The sequence below is a fragment of the Scyliorhinus canicula genome, chromosome 7 (assembly GCF_902713615.1).
Source record: "Scyliorhinus canicula chromosome 7, sScyCan1.1, whole genome shotgun sequence".
NCBI classification, from domain to species: domain Eukaryota; kingdom Metazoa; phylum Chordata; class Chondrichthyes; order Carcharhiniformes; family Scyliorhinidae; genus Scyliorhinus; species Scyliorhinus canicula.
The window spans coordinates 206,001,957-206,026,760 of NC_052152.1; the positions used below are offsets into that span (position 1 = coordinate 206,001,957).

The 24,804-nt window shown below is 51.9% G+C and overlaps 1 protein-coding gene across 1 annotated transcript in view; it reads right to left on the reverse strand.

Moving 5' to 3' along the window:
• The window catches only part of LOC119969747 (embryonic polyadenylate-binding protein-like), a 62,491-nt gene that overhangs the window by 11,161 nt on the left and 26,526 nt on the right, over positions 1–24,804 (reverse strand). The window contains 5 exon segments of the mRNA XM_038803786.1: positions 2,129–2,222; positions 3,868–3,992; positions 4,766–4,891; positions 22,135–22,225; positions 24,474–24,746. Coding sequence (XP_038659714.1) covers positions 2,129–2,222; positions 3,868–3,992; positions 4,766–4,891; positions 22,135–22,225; positions 24,474–24,746 — 709 coding nt within the window.

The window sequence follows — 24,804 nt, forward strand, 5'->3', positions numbered from 1 at the left end:
GGGGCGGGCGGGAGGCAGTCGCACGTTGGAGGCCTCCCGTTCGGGAACGGCATTGTCAGGGTTTAACGCCCGGTCCTAGGGGCAGCGAAGGCAGTAAAAGTCGGGAAAAAGCACAGTAAAGGGAAATGTCGGGGATCAGTAAAAAAATGGCCGTGAAAAAAGCAGCTGAAAGTCGGGGAGTGGAAAGGTCACCGCGGGGTCGGCAAGGAAAATGGAGGCTGGAGCACCAGGGGAGGCCGCATTGCTTACGGCTGAAGAAATAACTACGGTGATGGCTGCGGAATTCGAAAGGCAGTTCACAAAATACACGGAGGCAATGAGGAAGGAAATGAGGGAGGTTTTGAGTGTGCTGGTGGAGGAGGCGATTTCCCCGGTGATGATGGCGGTGGCGAGCGCAGTGGCGGAGGTGCGGGAGCAAGGGGAGGCGCTGAAGGATGTGGAGGAGACATTATTGCAGCATGGTGATCAACTTACCTCGATGGGGAAGGAGATGCGGGAGGTGCTGGAGATTAACAAGGATCTGCGAGGAAAAATGGAAGACCTGGAAAACAGATCCAGGCGACAGAATTTGAGGATTGTGGGGCTGCCCGAAGGAGTGGAAGGCCCGAGGCTGACGGAATATTTTGCTGCGATGTTGGCGGAGCTATTGGGGGAGGGGGAGGATCCTTCCCGATATGAACTGGATCGGGCTCATCGGTCGTGGAGGCCTGTACCAAAGGCGAGTGAGCCGCCAAGGGTAGTGACCCTGTGCTTCCGTAGGTACAGTGTGAAGGAGAAGGTCCTGTGCTGGGCCAAGCAGATGGGTCTAGCCGGGGTGGAAAGTTGGAGGGAAGGAGCCGAGGTTTGGGGGAGGTTGGGGGGGGGGGGGGGGGGTTGAGGTGTTTTACAAGAGGAAGTGGAGGGGAAGAGTTGGGGGAGGGGTTTAACAACTCTTGGGTGTCATTTATGGTACTCTTTCGGAGGTTGGATGGCATAGAGTGACAGGGGTCGGGGGGGGACTCTATAGATTAATGGTGACCATGGGCGATTCCAGACTCCTTTTTCCCCTTTGTGTTTTTTCCCACCGTGGGAGGGTTTGTCTTATTTGATGCATATATTGATAGTTAGGGCCGTTGTTTGGGGTGGTGGGAGGATGGGATCGTTGTTGTTGTTAAGGGGATTGACTTTGTATTTGTTACCGTTTACTGTTTGTTGGTGGGGTGTAACTATTGAAGGAAAATGTGAAAATGGAGAATAAAAACATTTTTTTTATAAAACCATGGTTGATCCCCTTAGCCTGTTTCCTCCTCCTTGGGATGAATTTCTGTTGTGCCTCCCGAATATCCCCCAAAAACTCCTGCCGTTGCTGTTCCACTGTCTTCCCTGCTCGGCTCCTTTTCCAATCAACTCTGGCCAACTCCTCCCTCACGTCTTTGTAGTTACCCTTATTTAAACTCTAACATCATTAAATCCGATTCCAGCTTCTCCCTCTCAAACTGCAGGGCGAGTTAGCAGCGGTTAATAGTTACCAAAAGAACAAAACAATGACAGAGATGAAGGCGCTCATCAAGTTTGGTGAGAACCTCCCCCAAATCACCTGTTTGACTGGGTGGGGTGACGGAGAGAGAGTGGAATTCAGTGAGAACACTTTTCCAGGGCTCAGAGTGAACGGTAACCATGGGGAGAGATAAGACAGGGCAGTTCGTTTCCAGGGAGATCCCAACACATCATTGCCACCGAGGAAGTAGGAAAGGGAACAGAGACTAGATTTTTAATGATGCTCATTCTCCTTAAATGCTAACACCAAAAGCTTGTAGTGCCAGGCTAAAACATCAAAGTATCACAGAAGTACAAATCAGATGAAAATTGACACCAAGTCAAAGGAAGCGATATTAGGAAGGTGATGTCCAAAATATTGGCCAAAGCCAAGTTTGAAGGAAGGAAGATGGAGAGGTTTACGGGGAAGAGCTTGCAAGCAATTCTGGAGCTTGGGGCCCAGGTAGCTGAAGGCAGGGCTCTAGTGAAGGGACCAAGGAATGGGTCAAGAGGCTCAACGTTGGGAGTGGGGCAGACAGGTTCAAGCGCCACCATTGGTTCAGTGTCAGGAATAAAGGCCACATTGGCTCCGCTCACGCTCTCAAACACATACCCAGCATCTGTTTCTGTTCCTGCGGCAGGGCAGCAGCCAACATGGAGGCAGTGAGTGGCATCTGGCCGTGAACATGGACGGCCGGTTCAGACACCTGCAACATGACCGGAAAAAGAAACACATCAGAAAATGCAGCTACCAGGCAGGCCAGCTTCACAAACCTGCCTCAACATCGCGTAACAAAAATCGGGTGAGCAGGAGGTCGTTTGGGTCAGGCAACGAGTGATTCGTATCCATTTACCCGCCTGCGTTCCATATTCTTGATACCCGTAACCAACAAAAATCTATCAAACTCGACACGAAAGCTCCAATTATTCCCCCAGCGTCCGAAACGTACAGGGGGGGCAAACATTCCAGATTTCTACTACAACGCAAGGAAGCCTTTCCTGATTTCGTGCATCAATGGTCTGGTTTAACGTTCAACTCAATTTCCCCAACGTGGGGCATCACTTCTGTAGCTACTCGATTGAGCCCCATGAACATTTTAAGCAGATCACCCCCTCCATCTGAGAAACTGAGAGGGGTTGGTGGTGGTTGTGGAGGAGGGGCAGATTGTGTACCACTTGCAGCTGAAAGGTGCGGTACATAACAATTATTTAGCAAACCTGCCCGATCGAGAGAGGAGGCCAGGCGAGTCATGCCCCGTGACAGCTTAAAAGAATGAATCTGTTTGATTGAGTCTTTGATGTTCTGTGCGCTGTTTGGATAATGCTTCTCGGAATTTAACCCCGACTGCCACTTGCTGGTCAGAAGAAAAATTAAGGGAATCGAGAAACTTTGAGCAAAACCCGCAGCCCCAATCTAATTTTGCAGCTAATGATTTTTGATGCAGCGCGTAACCATAGTTGTGACATTATGTAGAATGTCTAGAATATAAAGGGTTAATGTAATGTCATAATTAACCACTAGATGGAGCTAGATGCAGAACTATATAAAGCATCGACTCAGGCTTTTGGGAGAGGGCTGAAGAGAGGCAGAGGAAAGGCCAAGAGTGCAGAGTACAGTTAGTGAGTGTAGAGACTAGCGTTAGTAGAGTGTAGATTGTCGATCACTAGATTATTGTTTGCTATAGGAAGAAGTGGTTGATCAGCAGTGAACGGGGGGGGGGGGGGGTTCAGCGATGATACCTTTTAAAACTGAATAGCTAGGATGCGACTAGAGTAGTTTTACAGTAATTTGCTGTGCATTGATTGTCTGGGAGAAGCATCCTGATTGTTTCACAAAGACAGGATATCAGAAGTGACGTCCTTTTGGTTGGTTTAGCACAGGGCTAAATCGCTGGCTTTGAAAGCAGACCAAGGCAGGCCAGCAGCACGGTTCAATTCCCGTACCAGCCTCCCCAAACAGGCGCCAGAATGTGGCGACTAGGGGCTTTTCACAGTAACTTCATTTGAAGCCTACTCGTGACAATAAGCAATTTTCATTTTATTTTCATTTGGTCAAGTTAGCTACCCTAAATCCATTTGATTACTTATTACTGCTATGTCCTAAAAATACATGTTTAATGGTTAATAATGATTACTCAGTACCCTCCCTATAATTCACCTCAATCCTTAATAAAGTAATTTATGTAAAACTACTCCAGTGGCATCCTAGCTATTCAGTTTTAAAAGGTATCATCCCTCTTCAAGCAGTGTAGCTGAAAGTTAGCTTCGTTAATGAACTTAGCTTCTGTGGTCTTTTGTGAACACTACGACATCCATAGTTACGAAGGTTGGCCAGACGCCTCTGGTCAGTACCTGCTGTGCGCTGGGAGGGTGCTGCGTGTTGCAGACTCCAGCTGTGTATTTATATTGAGGGAGCACCCTCACCATAGGTCCAGACAGAGCAGTGCGCGGTCCAGCCGTCTGAGTTCCTATAGTGGCTAGAAGGTGTGAGCAGAGGATAACAACGGGGATTAAATTGCAGACGGAATGCAAACTTCATTCAATTATTAAAAAATAGTTCATTTGCATTTCACTGGGTTCCAGCATTAATCAAAGTTTTCATTAAACCAGGAAAGGAAGCGGTGAAGCTAAAATGACAATCCAGAGGCTTTGTTAACAATGCAACAAAAACAAAAAACAAGCGTTCAACTACATAGGATTTAGAAATGGACACCAACTGGTTCACTAATATCCCTTTAGGGAGGGGGACTTGCAGTTCCTACCAGCCACATTATATATGTGACTCCAGTCCCACACCAACTCAGTTCGGTCTTAACTGACCTCCAGAGCCATCTTCGAGGCCAAAGGTCATGAGTAATAAATGCCAACCCTTGGCCACACCCAGTAAAAATTAATATATACAACCACTAGGCCAAATGGTTTCAGATTCCAATTCTAATAAAAAGGAGTATTTGTCAAATCAACAACATTATTGTAAGGCAGTGTATGAAAAACAATCACAAAGCCTTTTGAGGTGGAGTTATTCTGTGGCGGCTGCTTGTCAAGCTGACACCAACCACATAAAGACACCAAAGGATTGGGTTTCGGGGGAGATCACGCCAGACCTCAGCCAGCTGACGACGCAGGCCAGCAATGGCGATCGAGTACGCTCACGGAAGCTAGAATTATAAAACCCTTTCAGAGGACACACCCTCCCCCCTCCCCCAGACCTCCTTCTAGCCTGCGGCAACAGCGTCACTGATGGACTTACCTACTCTCTGTGTGTTGGGTGGGAGCGGAGGAACCTGTGTGGATGCCTGTCTCACTGTGCTGATGGCTGTGGCCACCCTTCTGGGTGCTACCCCTCTCACGGAGGGAGCAATGTTCTGGTAGGGGGCTGAAAACAAATAAAAATAAAAATAAAAAGCGTGCACACACGTCACGGTTTAGGAACACAAACCTGCCAACTGGGTTTTTCCATCCTGCAAAATACAATGCATTGACCACTGCCTTGTCCAGCAGAGTCATGGACAAAATCTACTACTAATAATAATAATCTTTATTGTCACAAGTAAGTTTACATTAACACTGCAATGAAGTTACAGCGAAAAGCCCCTAGTCGCCACATTCTGGTACACTGAGGGAGAATTCAGAATGCCCAATTCACCTAACAAGCACGTCTTTCGGGACTTGTACGAGGAAACTGGAGTTCCCAAGATGGAAAACTAGCCACCCCTGTCTGTCTGCCACTCCCCACAATAAGGCGTCACACAAAACCAGGTTAAAGTCCAACAGGTATTTGGAATCACTGGCTTTCGGAGCGCAGCTCCTTCATCAGTGAGTGAAGAGGTGAAGAGACACACAGCATAAGACAAAGCCAATTATGCAAGATGACACTTTGAATGCGAGTCTTTGCAGGTAATTCAGTCTTTACAGGTCCAGATGGTGCAAAAGGAGGGGGATAATTACAAGTTTTTAAAAAATATTTTTATTCTCCTCCTTTTTCACATTTTCATCCAAATTTCCACCCACCAACAATACAACGTCAATCCCCTGGCCAACAATCCCCTCCTCCCACCAACCCCCAAACAACCCTCAACATTTTAAATATAAATACCAAAGAAAGGGAATCAGGAATGCACCATCCACCCCATACAGTCACCAACAACAGAGTCCAACTCTCCCCCCCCCCCAACACCCCACCCAAACATCCCCACCCCCCCCAACACCCCACCCAAACGTCCCCCCACCCCCCAACACCCCACCCAAACATCCCCCCAACACCCCACCCAAACGTCCCCCACCCCCCCAACACCCTCCCAAACGTCCCCCCACCCCCCAACACCCCACCCAAACGTCCCCCCACCCCCCCAACACCCCACCCAAACGTGCCCCCACCCCCCCAACACCCCACCCAAACGTCCCCACCCCCCCAACACCCCACCCAAACGTCCCCCCACCCCCCCAACACCCCACCCAAACGTCCCCCACCCCCCCAACACCCCCACCCAAATGTCCCCCCACCCCACCCAAACATCCCCCACCCCCCCACCCAACATCCCCCCACCCCCCACCCAAACATCCCCCCACCCCCCACCCAAACATCCCCCCACCCCCCACCCAAACATCCCCCCACCCCCCACCCAAACATCCCCCCACCCCCCACCCAAACATCCCCCCACCCCCCACCCAAACATCCCCCCACCCCCCACCCAAACATCCCCCCCACCCCCCCAACACCCCACCCAAACGTCCCCCCACCCCCCAACACCCCACCCAAACGTCCCCCCACCCCCCCAACACCCCACCCAAACGTCCCCCCCCACCCCCCCACCAAACATCCCCCCACCCAAACATCCCCCCCACCCCCCCACACCCCACCCAAACGTCCCCACAACCCCCCAACACCCCACCCAAACGTCCCCACAACCCCCCAACACCCCACCCAAACGTCCCCACACCCCCCAACACCCCACCCATACAGCCCCCCACCCCCCCCACCCAAACGTCCCCCCACCCCCCACCCAAACATCCCCCCACCCAAACATCCCCCCCACCCCCCCCAACACCCCACCCAAACGTCCCCCACCCCCCCAACACCCCACCCAAACGTCCCCCACCCCCCCAACACCCCACCCAAACGTCCCCCCACCCCCCCCAACAACCCCACCCAAATGTCCCCCCACCCCACCCAAACATCCCCCCACCCCCCACCCAAACATCCCCCCACCCCCCACCCAAACATCCCCCCACCCCCCACCCAAACATCCCCCCCACCCCCCACCCAAACATCCCCCCCACCCCCCCAACACCCCACCCAAACGTCCCCCCACCCCCCAACACCCCACCCAAACGTCCCCCCACCCCCCCAACACCCCACCCAAACGTCCCCCCACCCCCCCACCCAAACATCCCCCCACCCAAACATCCCCCCCACCCCCCCAACACCCCACCCAAACGTCCCCACACCCCCCAACACCCCACCCAAACGTCCCCACACCCCCCAACACCCCACCCAAACGTCCCCACACCCCCCAACACCCCACCCATACAGCCCCCCACCCCCCCACCCAAACGTCCCCCCACCCCCCCACCCAAACATCCCCCCACCCAAACATCCCCCCACCCAAACATCCCCCCACCCCCCCAACACCCCACCCAAACGTCCCCACACCCCCCAACACCCCACCCATACGTCCCCCCACCCCCCCACCCAAATGTCCCCCCACCCCCCACCCAAACATCCCCCCACCCCCCCAACACCCCACCCAAACTCCAGCTTTGGACAGGACCATCATATGAACATGTTTGAAAGCCCCTCCCCCCCCCCCCCGCACAATGTCCCCACACATTCTCTACCCCCTCAAAGAGTCAGCTCATCCTCGTCTTTGTGAGGTGCGCCCTATACACCACCTTCAGCCCCAACCTTGCGCACAAAGTTGAAGCATTTACCGTCTGGAGCACCTCACATCTCAACCCTTCCCTTCATGCTCTTTCCCAACTCTTTCTCCTACTTTGTGTTAATCCCCTCCAGCGATGCCTTCTCTTCTCCCAGAATCACCCCATAAACACCATCCCCTTCTCTACGCCAACGCCGTCAGCACCTCCTCCAACAGTGAGGAGGCCGGCGTTACCGGGAAGCTCTCTATCTCCTCCTTAGCGAAATCCCAGATCTGCAGATAGCTAATCATTTCCCCCTGCCTCAACCCATACTCCACTCCCAGCTCGCTCCAGTTCTGGATAACCAGCCCCCCAGAAACAAATCCTTCAGTGCCCTGACTCCCATCTCCTCCCATCTCAGACAACTCCATCCCACTTCCCTGGCTCAAATCTGTGATTTCCCCGAATCAGCGTTTCCCTTGACCCTGCCCCAGCCTAAAGTGCTGGCGCAACTGCCTCCAGTTTTTCAGCTACTACTACGTAGTAGTACTCCCCAATACTACTGCTCTACTCTACTACTACTCTACCTAATACTAAAATACTCCCTAAGTATTTCCCTGGGGCCATCGGGAGCGGCGCTGTTGCCAACGCCCTCAGTCCCGACCCCCTGCACAGAGTCTCCTCCATCCTAACCCACTGGGTCTCTTCCCCCCCCCCCCCCCCCCCCCCCCACTAATATAGTAAATTCAGAAGACCAAACCCTCCCAACTGCCACCCACTCTGTAACAACACCTTCCTAATCCTAGACTCACCCACCCTCCCCGACCCCAGATAAACAAGTTGATCACCTTTTCAACCTCCTTGAAAAATGCCTTTGGCAGAAAGATCGGCAGGCACTGAAAAATAAACAAGAATCGCGGCAAAGCGTTCATGTTAATTGCCTGTACCGACCTACCAGCGCCAGAGGGAGACCATCCCACCTTGCCAGATCCACTTTCACCCTCCCCACCAAACTAGTGCCATTATACCTACAGAGCCGGCCCGTGCCACCTACACCCTCAGATATTTAAAGTGAGTACCCGCCCTACGGAATGGTAGACCCACCCCACCCCCACCCCTGGCTAAGACACCACAAAACATTCAAAAATTTAGATTATACCCCAAAACTAAATTTAGCTTATACCCCGATAAAGACCCAAACATCCAATGCAGCTTATACCACCCATTGACGCACTCTGTTCTGATACATACAACAGCACGTTGTCCGCATACAAAGAGACCCTATGCTCTACGCCCCCTCCCCACCCCTCCGAACTCCCACGATGCTCCATCGCACGCGCGAACAACAGGGGGGGCAAAGGACATGACTGCCTGGTCCCACGGTGCAGAGCAAAGTATCCCGAATTGATGTTATTCGTGTGGACACTCTCCCTCGGCTCCCGATACGACAGTCTTGCCCAATCTACAAATCGTGGTCCAATCCCAAACCGCTCCAGAACCGCCATCAAATACCCCCACTCGGTCGAACGGCTTCTCGGCGTCCAACACCACAACCATCTCTGACTCACTCCCCTCCGCCGGCGCCATAACCACGTTCAATACCCTCCTAATGTTCGAAAAGAGCTGCCTCCCCTTCACAAACCCGGTCTGATCTTCCCCATCACCTTCGGGAGGCACCCCTCCAGCCTACCTGCCAATACCTTTGGCAACACCTTTGCATCCGCATTCAAAAGTGACATGGGCCTATACGACCCACATTCTATCGGATCCTTATGCTTCTTGAGATCGATGCCTGCCCCAAAATCTGTGGCAATATCCCCTTCCCTATCACCTCCTCAAACACTCCCCACTATTAGCGGTGCCAAATTATCTTTAAAGTTCTTGTAACACTCCACCGTGAACCCACCGGGGCCTGCTACCTCCCCCGACTGCATCCTCCCAATCGCATCTTTTATCTCCTTCTCCACTATCACCCCATCCAATATGTCCCTATCCCCCTCCCCCGACCCCATCCAGGAAATCCCAATCCCCCCCCCCCCAGGTGGCTCCGACCTATACAATCTCTAGTAAAACTCCTCAAATACCCCATTAATCTGATCCGGAGCCACCACCAACTTCCCTGCCCTATCCCGCACCTGGACAATTACCCTCGCCGCCAACTCCCTGCGAATCAGTCCTGCCGACATGCCTTCTCTCCATATTCATAAACCGCTCCCTTTGCCCGTCGCAGTTGGCACACCGCCTTCCTGGTGGACAGTCGGTCAAAACTCACCTGTAGCTCCTTCCTCTTTTCCAACTTCGCTGGATCCCCGTCTTCTGCGTAACTCCCGTCTACCTCCAGCATCTCATCTATTAGCCTTTGATGCTCCACCCTCTCCTCCTTAGCCTTAAAAAAGATCACTCCCCCCCCCCCCCCCCCCCTCCCCACTGCCATTAGGGCTTCCCAAACCACCGCCTGCGAAACCTCCCCCATGCGATTGAACCCCACATATTCCTCAGTTACTTTCCCAATCTTATCACAAAACCCTCAGTCCCCCAACAGCCCCACATCTAATCTACACCCTGGCCTCGGCACTGTCCCCCTTCTCCAACACCATATGTACCCAATGCGGAGCATGATCAGATATCGCAATTGCTGAATATTCCGGCCCCTTGACCCCAGCCAATACTGCCTTCGCCACCACAAAAAAGTCAATCCGCGAATAGGCAGACGACAAAAAAAAAAAAGAGTACTCCCACTCCCCCGGGTGCAGAAATCTCCAAGGGTCCAGATCTCCCCTCCCCCTTTCCCCCCCATGAAGAGACAAGCGAGCGCGGATGTGACTTGTCCAATCTTGGCTCCTGCACCAAGTTCCAGTCTCCACCCACTATCAATCCAGTTGGGATGATACACACTTACCAGCGGCATCAGCCTCCTCTCCAATCCCCCTGTCACTATCACATTCCTGCCTCCCTTGTCCGCAACCACTTTCTCCATCCGGAACCGTATTCCTTTGCTAACCAGGATCTCTACCCCTCAAGCCCTACCATCAAATCCCGAGTGAAACACCCAACTACCCCATCCCTTAAGCCTCACCTGGTCCTTCATCCTCAAGTGAGTCTCCTGCAGCATCGCCACTTTGGCCTTCAAACCTTTCAGATGCGCCAGCATCCTCGATCTTGACTGTGCCTCCCAACCCCCTCACATTCCACGTAACTATCCTAACTGGTCCCTCACAGCCCCTCCCCTTCCCGTCCACCATCATTCCCTCTCCCAGAATCCCCCGGCACTTCCTCTCGAAAACCCCTCACCCTGTATTGATCCCCTCACCCCTCCTTTTCACACCTCCTGGGCCCATCGAAACCTGCTCGTCAAGCTCCAATGTCCTCAGTCCCTCCCCCCACCTCCCCTCCGTTCACTAGCCCACTTGTTAGCTGGTATGGGGGCTGCCACCCAAGGCTTTCCCTCCCCTCCCGCCCAGTCCCAGGAAAACAAAATCCAAAACATTTCAACAAAATAAAACCATTGCAACAAAGAATAACAATTTTAAAAAAAAAATCAACCTCTATAACAGCGTGAAGTAAAATAACAATATAGGTCAAAACTACATTTACACACTTGCAACTCCACTGTCCCAGTCTTCACTGTCCCAGGCTTCACTGTCTGTCCCAGCCTTCACTGTCCGTCCCAGCCTTCACTGTCCGTCCCAGCCTTCACCGTCCGTCCCAGCCTTCACCGTCCGTCCCAGCCTTCACCGTCCGTCCCAGCCGTCACCGTCCGTCCCAGCCGTCACCGTCCGTCCCAGCCGTCACCGTCCGTCCCAGCCTTCACTGTCCACGTCCCAGCCTTCACTGTCCACGTCCCAGCCTTCACTGTCCACGTCCCAGCCTTCACTGTCCACGTCCCAGCCTTCACTGTCCACGTCCCAGCCTTCACTGTCCACGTCCCAGCCTTCACTGTCCACGTCCCAGCCTTCACTGTCCACGTCCCAGCCTTCACTGTCCACGTCCCAGCCATCACTGTCCACGTCCCAGCCTTCACTGTCCACGTCCCAGCCTTCACTGTCCGTCCCAGCCGTCACTGTCCACGTCCCAGCCTTCACTGTCCACGTCCCAGCCTTCACTGTCCACGTCCCAGCCGTCACTGTCCGTCCCAGCCGTCACTGTCCGTCCCAGCCGTCACTGTCCGTCCCAGCCGTCACTGTCCGTCCCAGGCGTCACTGTCCCAGCCTTCTGCCTTCACAAACACCTCCCGCTGCCTCAAAGTAGAAATCGCTGGTGTTGTAGGTCACCCTCAGCTTTGCTGGGTACACCACTCTAAATCACACCCCGCTGTTGTATAATGCCACCTTCATTTGGCCAGTCGCTCGCCTCTTTGCCAGTTCCACCGTCAAGTCCTGGTAAATGCAAACTCCAGCACCCGCCCACTGCACCTCCCACTTCTGCTTTGTCCAGTTCCAAACCCTGTCCTTCGCTTGGCACTTGTGGAAGGTGATCACTGCCCTTGGCGGCTCATTTAACTTTGGCTTCAGCGTGACCGATGGGCTCGGTCCAGTTCACAGAGGGCTCCTCTCTTCCTCCCCCCCCCAAATCAGTTCCGCTAACATCTTGGCGAAGTACTCCGCCGGCCTCGAGCCCTCCACCCCCCTTGGGCAGTCCTCAAATGCTGCCACCTCGAGCGTTTCTCCAGCTTTGCGCACTGCCCCTTATTAGCCTTGACCACCCTCCGTAGCTCGTCCCCCATCGAGGTGAGCTGATCTGTTGTGACATGGCCTCCTCCGATCCCTTCAACCTCTCGCTCTGCTCCCTGACCTCAGCCGATGTCTTTGCCACTCTCACCAGGTTACTCTCATCTTCCCGGCTGTTTTTCTTAATCCTTTTGACATCCTTCGCCTTCTTTATGTCATCCAATTCATTCCTACATCCAATCATTCGCAAATTGCCTCCAGGACCACACTAAAAGCGAGCCTCAAGCTGGGGCCAGCATGCGACTTTCCCTCTACATGCCTCTACCAGAGGGCAATAACCCCAGGTTAAAGAGGTGTGAATTGTCTCAAGCCAGGACAGTTGGTAGGATTTCACAAGCCCAGGCCAGATGGTGGGGGGGTGAATGTAATGCGACATGAATCCCAGGTCCCAGTTGAGGCCGCACTCATGTGTGCGGAACCTGGCTATAAGTTTTGCTCCAACGCCACCTTGGAGAACACTTACCCGGAGATCAGAGGCTGAATGCCCATGACTGCTGAAGTGTTCCCCGACTGGAAGGGAACATTCCTGCCTGGTGATTGTCGCGTGATGTCCGTTCATCCGTTGTCGCAGTGTCTGCATGGTCTCGCCAATGTACCACGCTTCGGGACATCCTTTCCTGCAGCGTAGGAGGTAGACAACGTTGGCCGAGTGGCACGAGTATGTGCCGCGTACCTGGTGGGTATGTTTCCACGTGTAATGGTGGTACCCATGGGTAGTTTGCTGCAAATAATGGTTTGTTTGCGGTTGCACTATTGTTTGAAGGCAAGTAGTCGGGTGTGGGGATGACCTTGGCAAGATGTTAGTCTTCATCGATGACGTGTTGAAGGCTCCGAAGATGTTGTAGTTTCTCTGCTCCGGGGAAGTACTGGACGACTAAGGGTACTCTGTGTGTTGTGTCCCGTGTTTGTCCTCCGAATAGATCAGTGCATTTTTTTTTTTTGCTGTGGTGCGTTGAAAATGTCAATTGATAGGCGGAGCAGTGGGTTAGCACTGCTGCCTCACGGTGCCGAGGTCAGATCCTGGAGAGGGCAGCACGGTGGCACAGTGGGTTAGCACTGCTGCCTCACAGTGCCGAAGTCCCAGGTTAGATCCTGGAGGGGGCAGCACGGTGGCGCAGTGGGTTAGCACTGCTGCCTCACGGTGCCAAGGCCAGATCCTGGAGGGGGCAGCACAGTGGCGCAGTGGGTTAGCACTGCTGCCTCACGGTGCCGAGGCCCCAGGTTAGATCCTGGAGAGGGCTGCACGGTGGCACAGTGGGTTAGCATTGCTGCCTCACAGTGCCGAAGTCCCAGGTTAGATCCTGGAGGGGGCAGCACGGTGGCGCAGTGGGTTAGTATTGCTGCCTCACGGTGCCGAGGTCCCAGGTTAGATACTGGAGGGGGCAGCACAGTGGCGCAGTGGGTTAGCACTGCTGCCTCACAGTGCCGAAGTCCCAGGTTAGATCCTGGAGAGGGCAGCACAGTGGCACAGTGGGTTAGCATTGCTGCCTCACGGTGCCGAAGTCCCAGGTTAGATCCTGGAGGGGGCAGCACGGTGGCGCAGTGGGTTAGCACTGCTGCCTCATGGTGCCGAGGTCCGAGGTTAGATCCTGGCTCTGGGGTCACTGTCTGTGTGGAGTTTGCACATTCCCTGAGTTTCGCCCCCACAACCCAAAGATGTGCAGGGTAGGTGGATTGGCCACGCTAAATTGCCCCTTAATTGGAAAAAATGAACTGGGCACTCTAAATTTATAAAAAAGGAAATAAAATGTCGATCGATGAGTCGAGCGCTAGAACCCGCTCTTATGAGGGCGTCTTTCAGCGTCTGTAGATGTCTGTTACGCTCCTCCTCGTCTGAGCAGATCCTGTGTATACGGAGGGCTTGTCCATAGGGAATGGCTTCCTTAGTGTGCTTAGGGTGGAAGCTGGAGAAGTGGAGCATCGTGAGGTTATCCGTGGGTTTGCGGTAAAGCGAAGTGCTGAGGTGACCGTCCTTGATGGAGATGAGTGTGTCCAACAATGCAACCGATTCTGGAGAGCAGTACATGGTGAGTCTGATGGTGGGATGGAACTTATTGATGTCATCGTGTCGTCGTTTCAGTGATTCTTCACCGTGGATCCAAAGGAAAAACATGTCATCGATGTATCTGGTGTATAACGTCGGTTGAAGGTCCTGTGCCGTGAGGAGGTCTTTTTCAAAATGGTGCATGAAAACGTTGGCATATTGAGGTGTGAGTTTGGTCCCCATGGTTGTTCCGTGCGTCTGGATGAAGAGCTTGTTGAAGGTGAAGACGTGATCCAGGATGAAGTGGATGAGTTGCAGAATTGCGTCGGGCGATTGATGTTGAGTACTGAGGCTGTTGCAGCAATGCCGTCGTCATGGGGGATGCTGGTGTAGAGTGCCGAGCTGTCCATTGTGACGAGGAATGTCCATGGGTGCGGAGTTTCTGTACGAAGTCAATCTTTAGTAGCTGGGAGCTCCTTGTACGATGGGCCAAGAGGCCCTCGAAGGAGCCAGAGAGGTTCTCACACAGGGTCCCATTGCCCGATACGATGGGCGGCCTGGTGTGTTGGCCTTGCGTATTTTCAGGAGGCTGTAGAACTCTCCAACACATGGAGTACATGGGATAGGAGCACGTGGGGTGCTCCTGAAGATCTGGATCAAAGGTCTTGATCAGTCTGTTGAGTTGGCAGGTGTGTTTCTTGGTCGGATCTGTGGGTAACTGTCTGTAGTATTCCTGGTTGTTGAGTTGTCGGTATACTTTGCAGTAGTCCGTTCTGTACAGTATGACGGTGACCTCTCCTTTGTCTGCTGGTTTGATGACGATGTTGTGGTTGGTCTTGAGCGCGCGGACGGCGTTGCGTTGTGCTTGGGTGACATTCGGGGCTGTCATGTGAATGCGATGAATCAGACATTGACGCCACCCCTGACAGTTTGAGCATTCATGTCGAGTCCAGGGCCTTCCGGATGGGTCCAATTCGACTCTTTCCTCTTCGGTAGCTGCAACAAGCCTCCCCGGGCTTCACAGTAGAAAATAATACAGGGAAATCTATTGTCAACTTGTCGGACGACACCCTCCAACCAGATGAAATCGGAGTCCTCGGCAGAGGGCTCAATTTCTGCACCACCACCAAATTGGACCCCATCAGTCTCACATCAGACACGGAGGAATTCAGGTGAATGAGGCTCCGGGAATTCTTCCACAGACCCCAAGAGGCCGACAGCGAACCCGACGAGACAACCAATGAACCGAAGCAGCAGACCGAGAAATCCGCGGTGCGGCAACCGAAGAGGAAAGAATTGAAAAGAAATCGAAGCGGACCCCTCCGGAAGGCCGCTGCCCTCGACTCGACATGTATGCTCAAGCCGTCAGGAGTGGCGTCAACGCCAAATTCATCAGTCACGTTCACAAGACAGCCCCAAACGTCAACCAAGCACAACGCTAGGCGCTCTCAATACCAACCGCAACATCGTCATCAAACCAGCAGACAAAGGAGGGGCCACCGTCATATTGAACAGAATGGACTACTGCAAAGAAGTATACCGACAACTCAACAACCAGGAACACTACAGACAGTTACCCAGAGATCCGATCAAAGAACACACCCGCCAACTCAACAGACTGATCAAGATCTTTTTTCCAGACCTTCAGAGCTCCCTACGTGCTCTCATCCCACGTAATCCCCGCATTGGAGATCTCTACTGCCTCCCGAAAATACACACGGCCAACACACCAGGCCGTCCTATTGTATCAGGCAATGGGACCCTGTGTGAGAACCTCTCTGGCCACATCGAGGGCATCTTGAAACCCATCGTACAAGGTACACCCAGCTCCTGTCGCGATACGACAGACTTCCTACAGAAACTCAGCACCCATGGACCAGTAGAACCAGGAACATTCCTCGTCACAATGGATGTCTCGGCACTCTACACCAGCATCCCCCATGACGACGGCATTGCTGCAACAACCTCAGTCCTCAACACCAACAACTGCCAATCTCCAGACGCAATTCTATAACTCATCCGCTTCATTCTAGATCACAACGTCTTCACCTTCGACAACAAATTCTTCATCCAGACACACGGAACAGCCATGGGGACCAAATTCACACCTCAATATGCCAACATCTTCATGCACAAGTTCGAACAAGACCTCCTCACTGCACAGGACCTTCGATCGACAGTTCCAACGCGACACAGCAAAAAAAAAAACGAAAAACAAACGGACTGACCTCAAGAGGACAAACAAGAGACACCCGACAGAGTACCCTTTATTGTCTAGTGCTTCCCCAGCATGGAGAAACTACAACATCTTCTTCACAGCCTTCAACATGTCATCGATGAAGACCATCTTGCCAAGGTCATCCCCACACCCCCCTTATTTGCCTTAAAAAACCACGCAACCTCAAACAAACCATTGATTGCAGCAAACTACCCAGCCTTCAGGAGAACAGCGACCACGACACCACACAACCCTGCCATGGCAACCTCTGCAAGATGTGCCAGATCATCGACATGGATACCACCATTACACATGAGAACACCACCCACCAGGTACGTGGTACATACTCATGCCCAGAGGCATGGTACATTGGCGAGACCATGCAGACGCTGCAACAACGGATGAATGGACATCGCGCAACAATCACCAGGCAGGAATGTTCCCTTCCAGTCGGGGAACACTTCAGCAATCAAGGGCATTCAGCCTCTGATCTCCGGGTAAGCGTTCTCCAAGGCGGCCTTCAGGATGCACGACAACACAGAATCGCCGAGCAGAAACTTATAGCCAAGTTCCACGCACGAGGAGTACGGCCTCAACGGGACCTGGGATTCATGTCTCATTACATTTAACCCCCACCATCTGGCCTGGACTTGCAAAATCCTAGTAACTGTCCTGGCTTGAGACAATTCACATCTCTTTAACCTGTGATTATCCCCCTCTCCAGTCGCACCGGCTGGACCTGTAAAGACTTAATTACCTGCAAAGACTCGCATTCAAAGAATCATCCTGCATAATTGGCTTTGTCTCTATCTGCTGTGTTTGTGTAACCTACCTCTTCACTCACCTGAGGAAGGAGCTGCGCTCTGAAAGCTAGTGTTTGAAAGAAACCTGTTGGACTTTAACCTGGTGTTATAAGACTTCTTACTGTGCCCACCCCAGTCCAATGCCGGCATCTCCACAACATGACTCCCTACAATGCCCAAATGCATTGGGTAAGGAACAAGATTCCGTCCCTCAGAATTCCATCACTTCCCACCAGTAACAAGGCTGAGCACGAGGGGGAAACAGCCGGTGTGATTCCTGGATCTTGCTGTGATCCGGTTGAATGAGTTCAGCATCTCAACCCCCCCCCCCCATCATCAAATCGTCAGAGTTTCCCCATTGTTCCGCCAATTAGAATCAAAGATCAATTCGAATCTCCGAGACCCAACCAAGCTGCCGACCGCAGGAGCAGTCAAACAACAGGATGATAATGGAGCTATTGACCAATCACAGCCATCAATCTCAATCGAGTGACCTATGAGAGATGTGGACGTGAGGTGGGAGAAACCAGCTGTGGTGGAATGCCGTGGGATCCATCAATCCCAAGTCAACCCTCTTCCTCCTGAACACACTTGTGTGGAATGTGTCTCAATCAGCTGGCACCATGTAATGACGTGCGCAGTGAAACTGCTTAAACATCGACCAATTGTGACAATCTGTTTGGGTTCCACCGGTTGTGGTGATGTTCTTAAAAATATACAAACACATGTTGTTATAATAGAATCATAGAATTTACAGTGCAGAAGAAGGAGACCATTTGGCCCATTGAGTCTACACTGGCCCCTGGAAAGAGCACCCTACCCAAGCCCATCCCACCCCGTAACCCCACCCAACCTTTTTGGACATCAAGGGCAATTTAGCATGGCCGATCCACCCAACCTGCACATCTTTGGACTGTGGGAGGAAACCGGAGCACCCGGAGGAAACCGACGCAGACACGGGGAGGATGTGCAGACTCCGCACAGACAGTGACCCAAGCCGGAATCGAACCTGGGACCCTGGAGCTGTGAAGCCACAGTGCTAATCACTAACTATGGGAGGAAACCGGAGCACCCGGGAGGAAACCCACGCAGACACGGGGCGAATGTGCAGACTCCACACAGACAGTGACCCAGCGGGGAATCGAACCCGGGACCACGAAGCTGTGAAGTAACAGTACAAACCAGACGGGTGTCAGCCAATTCAGTGGTCACACTTTGAAGGCTATGAGCGAGTGCCACACATTTTCATACAGTCAGAGATGTTTCAGCATAGGAACAGGCCCTTCGGCCCAGCTTGGCCATGCCGCCCAGTTTCTATCACTGAGCTAGCCCCACTTGCCCGCATTTGGCCCATATCCCTCTATACCCACCCTGCCCATGGAACTGTCCAACTGCATTTTAAAGGACAAAATTGTGCCCGCCCCTACCACTGCCTGTGGCAGCCTGTTCCAGCTGCTCCCCACCCTCTGTGTGAAGAAATTTCCCCTCTGTTCTCTCTTGTATCTCTCTCCTTTCACCTTAAACCTAGGCCCGATAGTCCTAGATTCCCCTACCTTTGGGAAAAGATGTTGACTCTCTATCTTATCTATGCCCCTCATTATTTTGTAGACCTCTATAAGCTCACCCCTAAACCTCCTACACTCCAGGAAAAAAAATCCCAGCCTCTCCTTATAGCTCAGACCATCAAGTCCTGGGAGCATCCTCATAAATCTCTTCTGCACTCTTTCTAGTTTAACAATATCTTTTCTATAACAGGGTGACCAGAACTGAACACAGTATTCCATGTGTGCTCTTCCCAATGTCTTGTTCAACTTTAGGAGCAGAATTAGGCCATTCAGCCCATCGAGTCTGCTCCACCATTCAACCATGGCTGATTTCTCATCCTCATTCTCCTGCCTTCTCCCCATAACCCTTGATTATGGGGATTACTTGTCTAGTAACTACCAACATGCTACTGTGATATCTGCTATCCCCCACCATCTACCCTTGTGCCCTCATTACAAAACAAAGAACAAAGAAAATTACAGCAGAGGAACAGGCCCTTCGGCCCTCCCAGCCTGCGCCGATCCAGATCCTTTATCTAAACCTGTCGCCTATTTTCCAAGGATCTACTTCCTTCTGTTTCCTGCCCGTTCATATATCTGCCCAGATGCATCTTAAATGATTCTATCGTGCCCGCCTCTACCACCTCCGCTGGCAAAGCGTTCCAGGCACCCACCACCCTCTGCGTAAAAAACTTTCCACGCACATCTCCCTTAAACTTTCCCCCTCTCACCTTGAAATCGTGACCCCTTGTAATTGACACTCCCACTCTTGGAAAAAGCTGGTTGCTATCCACCCTGTCCATACCTCTCAATTTTGTAGACCTCAATCAGGCCCCCCCTCAACCTCCGTCTTTCCATTGAAAACAATCCTAATCTACTCAACCTTTCTTCATAGCTAGCACCCTCCATACCAGGTAACATCTTGGTGAACCTCCTCTGCACCCTCTCCAAAGCATCCACATCCTTCTGGTAATGTGGCGACCAAAACTGCACGCAGTATTCCAAATGTGGCCTAACCAAAATCCTATACAACTGTAACATGACCTGCCGACTCTTGTACTCAATACCCCGTCCGATGAAGGCAAGCATGCTGTATGCCTTCTTGACCACTCTATCGACCTGCGTTGCCACCTTCAGGGTACAATGGACCTGAACTCCCAGATCTCTCTGTACATCAATTTTCCCCAGGACTCTTCCATTGGCCATATAGTCGCTTTTGAATTAGATCTTCCAAAATGCATCATCTCGCATTTGCCTGGATTGAACTCCATCTGCCATTTCTTTGCCCAACTCTCCAATCTATCTATATTTTGCTGTATTCTCTGACAGTCCTCCTCGCTATCTGCAACTCCACCAATCTTAGTATCATCTGCAAACGTGCTAATCAGACCACCTATATCTTCCTCCAGATCATTTATGTATATCACAAACAACAGTGGTCTGAGCACGGATCCCTGTGGAACACCACTAGTCACCCTTCTCCATTTTGAGACACTCCCTTCCACCACTATTCTCTGTCTCCTGTTGCCTAGCCAGTTCTTTATCCATCTAGCTAGTACACCCTGAACCCCATACGACTTCACTTTTTCCATCAACCTTCCATGGGAAACCTTATCAAACGCCTTACTGAAGTCCATGTATATGACATCTACAGCCCTTCCCTCATCAATTAACGTTGTCACTTCCTCAAAGAATTCTATTAGGTTTGTAGGACATGACCTTCCCTGCACAAAACCATGCTGCCTATCACTGATAAGTCTATTTTCTTCCAAATGTGATTAGATCCTATCCTTTAGTATCTATTTCGTCCCTCACATCCCTCAGTAACCTGGGACAGATCCCATCCGGTCCTGGGGACTTGTCCACCTTAATGCCTTTTAGAATATCCAAAACTTCCCCCTTCCTTATGCCGACTTGACCTAGAGTATTTAAACATCCATCCCTAACCTCAACATCCATCATGTCCCTCTCCTTGGTGAGTACTCATTAAGAATCTCACCCATTTCCTCTGACTCCACACATAAATTCCCCCTCTCGTCTTTGAGTGGGCCAATCCTTTCTCTAGTTACCCTCTTGCTCCTTATATATGAATAAAAGGCTTTGGGATTTTCCTTAGCCCTGTTAGCCAAAGATATTTCATGACCCCTTTTAGCCCTCTTTATTGCGAGTTTGAGATTTGACCTACTTTCCCGATATTCCTCCAAAGCTTCATCAGTTTTAAGTCGTCTAGATCTTATGTATGCTTCCTTTTTCATCTTAGCTAGTCTCACAATTCCACCCATCATCCATGGTTCCCTAATCTTGTCATTTCTATCTCTCATTTTCACAGGGACATGTCTGTCCTGCACTCTAATCAACCTTTCCTTAAAAGACCCCCACATTTCAAATGTGGATTTACCCTTAAACAGCTGCTCCCAATCCACATTCCCTAGCTCCTGCCGAATTTTGTTATACTCTGCCTTACCCCAATTTAGCACTCTTCCTTTAGGACTACACTCGTCTTTGTCCATGAGTATTCTAAAACTTACGGAATTGTGATCGCTATTCCCAAAGGAATCACCGACTGAAACTTCAACCAACTGGCCGGGATCATTCCCCAATACCAGGTCCAGTATGGCCCCTTCCCGAGTTGGACTATTTACATACTGCTCTAAAAAAAACTCTCCTGGATGCTCCTTACAAATTCTGCTCCATCTACGCCTCCAACACTACACGAGTCCCATTCAATGTTGGGGAAGTTAAAATCTCCCATCACAACCACCCTATTGCTCCTACATTTTTCTATAATCTGTCTACATATTTGTACCTCTACTTCACGCTCGCTTTTGGGAGGCCTGTAGTAAAGTTCCAACTACTACTGAATTTCCACAGCATCTTTAATGTTGGAATACAACCCACAGGAGCGTAATCAGACAATAAGAATAGACAGCAATAGGGCAGGTGAACAAAAACGGGTTTGGAGCAGTCTCCAAACAATGGATGGACATTCATTTGGGGGGGGGGTACTTGTGTTCGATGGCAGTGGATTAGTGACACCTTGTACCCCATTGCCACAGCCCCACCCGATATAGTTTGTATGCTTGATAGGGGCGACAACCTGGAGTAAACATATGCCGAACAACAATTGGGCTTTGGTTACTAGGCAACCTGTAACTGAGTGACAAATGGAGAGTCTTTGTTGAAGCAGGAGAGAAATAATTTTAAACAGCAATTCAATCCACCCCCCCCCCCCCCCCCCCCCCCGGAGGATGCACTGAGAGAGGTGAAGACAAACGATTCAGCAGAGTTTTGTGGTAAAGGCTGCCCTCTGTTGGTCAGTTTATGATTTAACTCAAAAATGTTGGACCAGACCAAAGGCGGTTGATTGAGCTCCTCAAAGTGGTCGTTTTTTGGGCAATCCCAGTTTTGGTTTTGCCTCCCAATAATTTGCCGGATGAATCAGTCTTCCTGGTAAATACTTCCACGAGATGAAACCTTCACTTACTTGGAGGCCGCATGGGCTGTCCTGTCCAGCGTTGGGAGGGTCGGATTGGGGTCACTGGAGAGGTGGCATAATACGCAGTTCGGTTCTGAACCTGTGGAGACCAAAATACTGAACGGTCAATGCGTAAACCATCCGGATTCCCAGCGCTCCAATCAAAAACGTGGAAAACACAAGCTTGCTTTAATTGGGGAGATGTCACAGGACACGCCAAATGGTTCATCGGGTCTCCAGCTCACCTAGAACCATGAAAATGGAATTGGGAATGTGAAAAAGCCGGGAATTGGGAGATAATCACAGGTCCACCCCCCACCCCGCCATCCAGCCCAGGGTGGGAGCCTCCTTCCTCCCCCCCCCCCCATCCAGCCCAGGGTGGGAGCCTCCTTCCCCCCCCCCCCATCCAGCCCAGGTTGGGAGCAGCCCCCCACCCCCCATCCAGCCCAGGGTGGGAGCCCCCCCCCACCACCCCCCACCCCGCCCAGGGTGGGAGCCTCCCCTCCCCCCCCCCACCCAGCCCAGGGTGGGAGGTGGCCCCCCCCCCCACCCCTGTCCAGCCCAGGGTGGGAGGGCATCAACAAGTTCATGTTGATACAATGCCAGGATGCTTCAGGGAGCCATAAGGAAGGGGGGAAATTAGGAGGAATGATTTGAGGGGAATAGTATTTGGAGTACTGGAGGATTGATGAATGTTCAGCGAGATTGGGGCGGGACTTAGCCACGGACGGATTTAAACACTGGATTAGAATTTAAAATGTCAAGCATTCACAGAAGAGATAGTCTAGGTAGGGGTGCTGGCGGGGGTGGGGGTGCTGGTGGGGGTGCTGGGTAATATGAGAGCCCAAGCCTGGATGTTTTACAGGTTTGCTGCAGATGGACATGAACTGCTTCAGTGTCTAAGGGATCGAGAATGGTGCTGCAAACATCTCCACTTCTGACCTGATGCTCGAAGCAGCTGAAGATGGTTGGGCCCAGGACACTACCCTGAGGAACTCCTGCAGTGATGTCCTGGAACTGAGGTGATTGACCTCCAACCACCACAATCACCTTCCTTTGTGCCGGGTATGACTCCAGCCAGCGGAGAGTTTCCCCCCTGATTCCCATTGACTCCAGTATATGCTGCCTTGATGCCAATGGCAATCAGTCTCTCCTCACCTCTGGCATTCAGCTCTTTTGTCCATGTTTGAACCAAGGCTGTAATGAGGTCAGGAGCTGAGTGACCCTGGGTGGAACCCAAATTGAGCGTCAATGAGCAGGTTATTGCTGAGTAAGTGCCGCTTGATAGCGCTGTTGATGACACCTTCCATCACTTTGCCAATGATGGAGAGTAGTCGGAGTTGGGTACAACCGAATGACCAGTTTGGGGGGTAGGCCAGTCAAACACACTGGCATGGGACTGGAGTCACATATCATTGAATCAGAGAATCTCCATATACAGTGCAGGAAGCCATTCAACCCATCGAGTCTGCACTGACTCTCTGGAAGAGCATCCTGCCTCGGCCCACTCCCCCTGTGACCCCGCGCATTGATCACGGCCAATCCACCTAACCTGTGATGTGTTAGGCAGGTTGGTTCGATGTGGACTGCACTCGATGCAGGGAAGCTAGAAACAGAGGTCTAACACTGGAGAAGATCCAACACTGTTTTATTCAACAATAGAACTGCTAAACATACTCAGCTGTGGGTCGACACTATACTGAACTGGCTGGAGGCCTAGTAGTAGCCTGACCAGACTTACTAACTACCGCATGGTGTTTGCACTGACTAGCTCGTGGACTCTGACTGTCTCAGTGGCTGGGTCCAGAGGGAGCGGGAAACCTAGTGCCCTCTGGCTTTATAGTGGTAGTGTCCTGTCTGGTGATTGGCTGCACTGTGCTGTGTGCTTACTGGTCATCCTGTGTGTCAATCACTGCCTGTCTGCGCCTCATTATATACACGAGTGGATATTATGACAACCTGCACATCTTTGGACTGTGGGAGGAAATCCAAGCAGACAGCCTCCCTAGGGTGGAATCAAACCCGGGTCCCTGGCGCTGTGAGGTAGCCGTGCAAAACCACTGCCACCAGACTGCCCAGACCAGGTCAAGACTGGAGATTTCCTTTCCCAAAAAAGGATATTAATCGGAGGACGAGTTGGATTTTTATACCAATCCAACAATATTCGGTCACTTTTGCTGATCACATTTTATTTCCAACTCATTTAAATATTCTAACCAGTCTGGTGGGTTTGGAGTTTACAATTGCTGGCTGGTTAGTCCTGTTAATCTAACCACTGCTGTTCCAAACAGTATGGCATGATTTCAGACTGTTGGCATTCGGCAGCATCACATCTCTGGCGCCCTTACCTGTGGTACGGTTGGCATGAAGTACCCAGAATGTGCCAGGTGCTGGAAGGGGCTGAGCAAGGGATTGGGTATAGTTCTCATGGTGGCCAGGCGCTGCATGTACTGGTTGGTCAGATGGGCTTTGCGTTCCTCCTTGCGTTGGGCTAAGGCCACATACAGCGGCTTAGTGCTGACAATCCGCCCGTTCATCTCGGTGACCGCCTTCGTGGCTTCCTCCGGGGCAGAGAAGCAGACAAAGCCGAAACCTTTGCTGTGTCCCCCGTCTGTCATCACCTTCAATAAAATGAAAAAGTGCGAATCAGAAGTCAAAGTGAACACAGAGACAGCACCT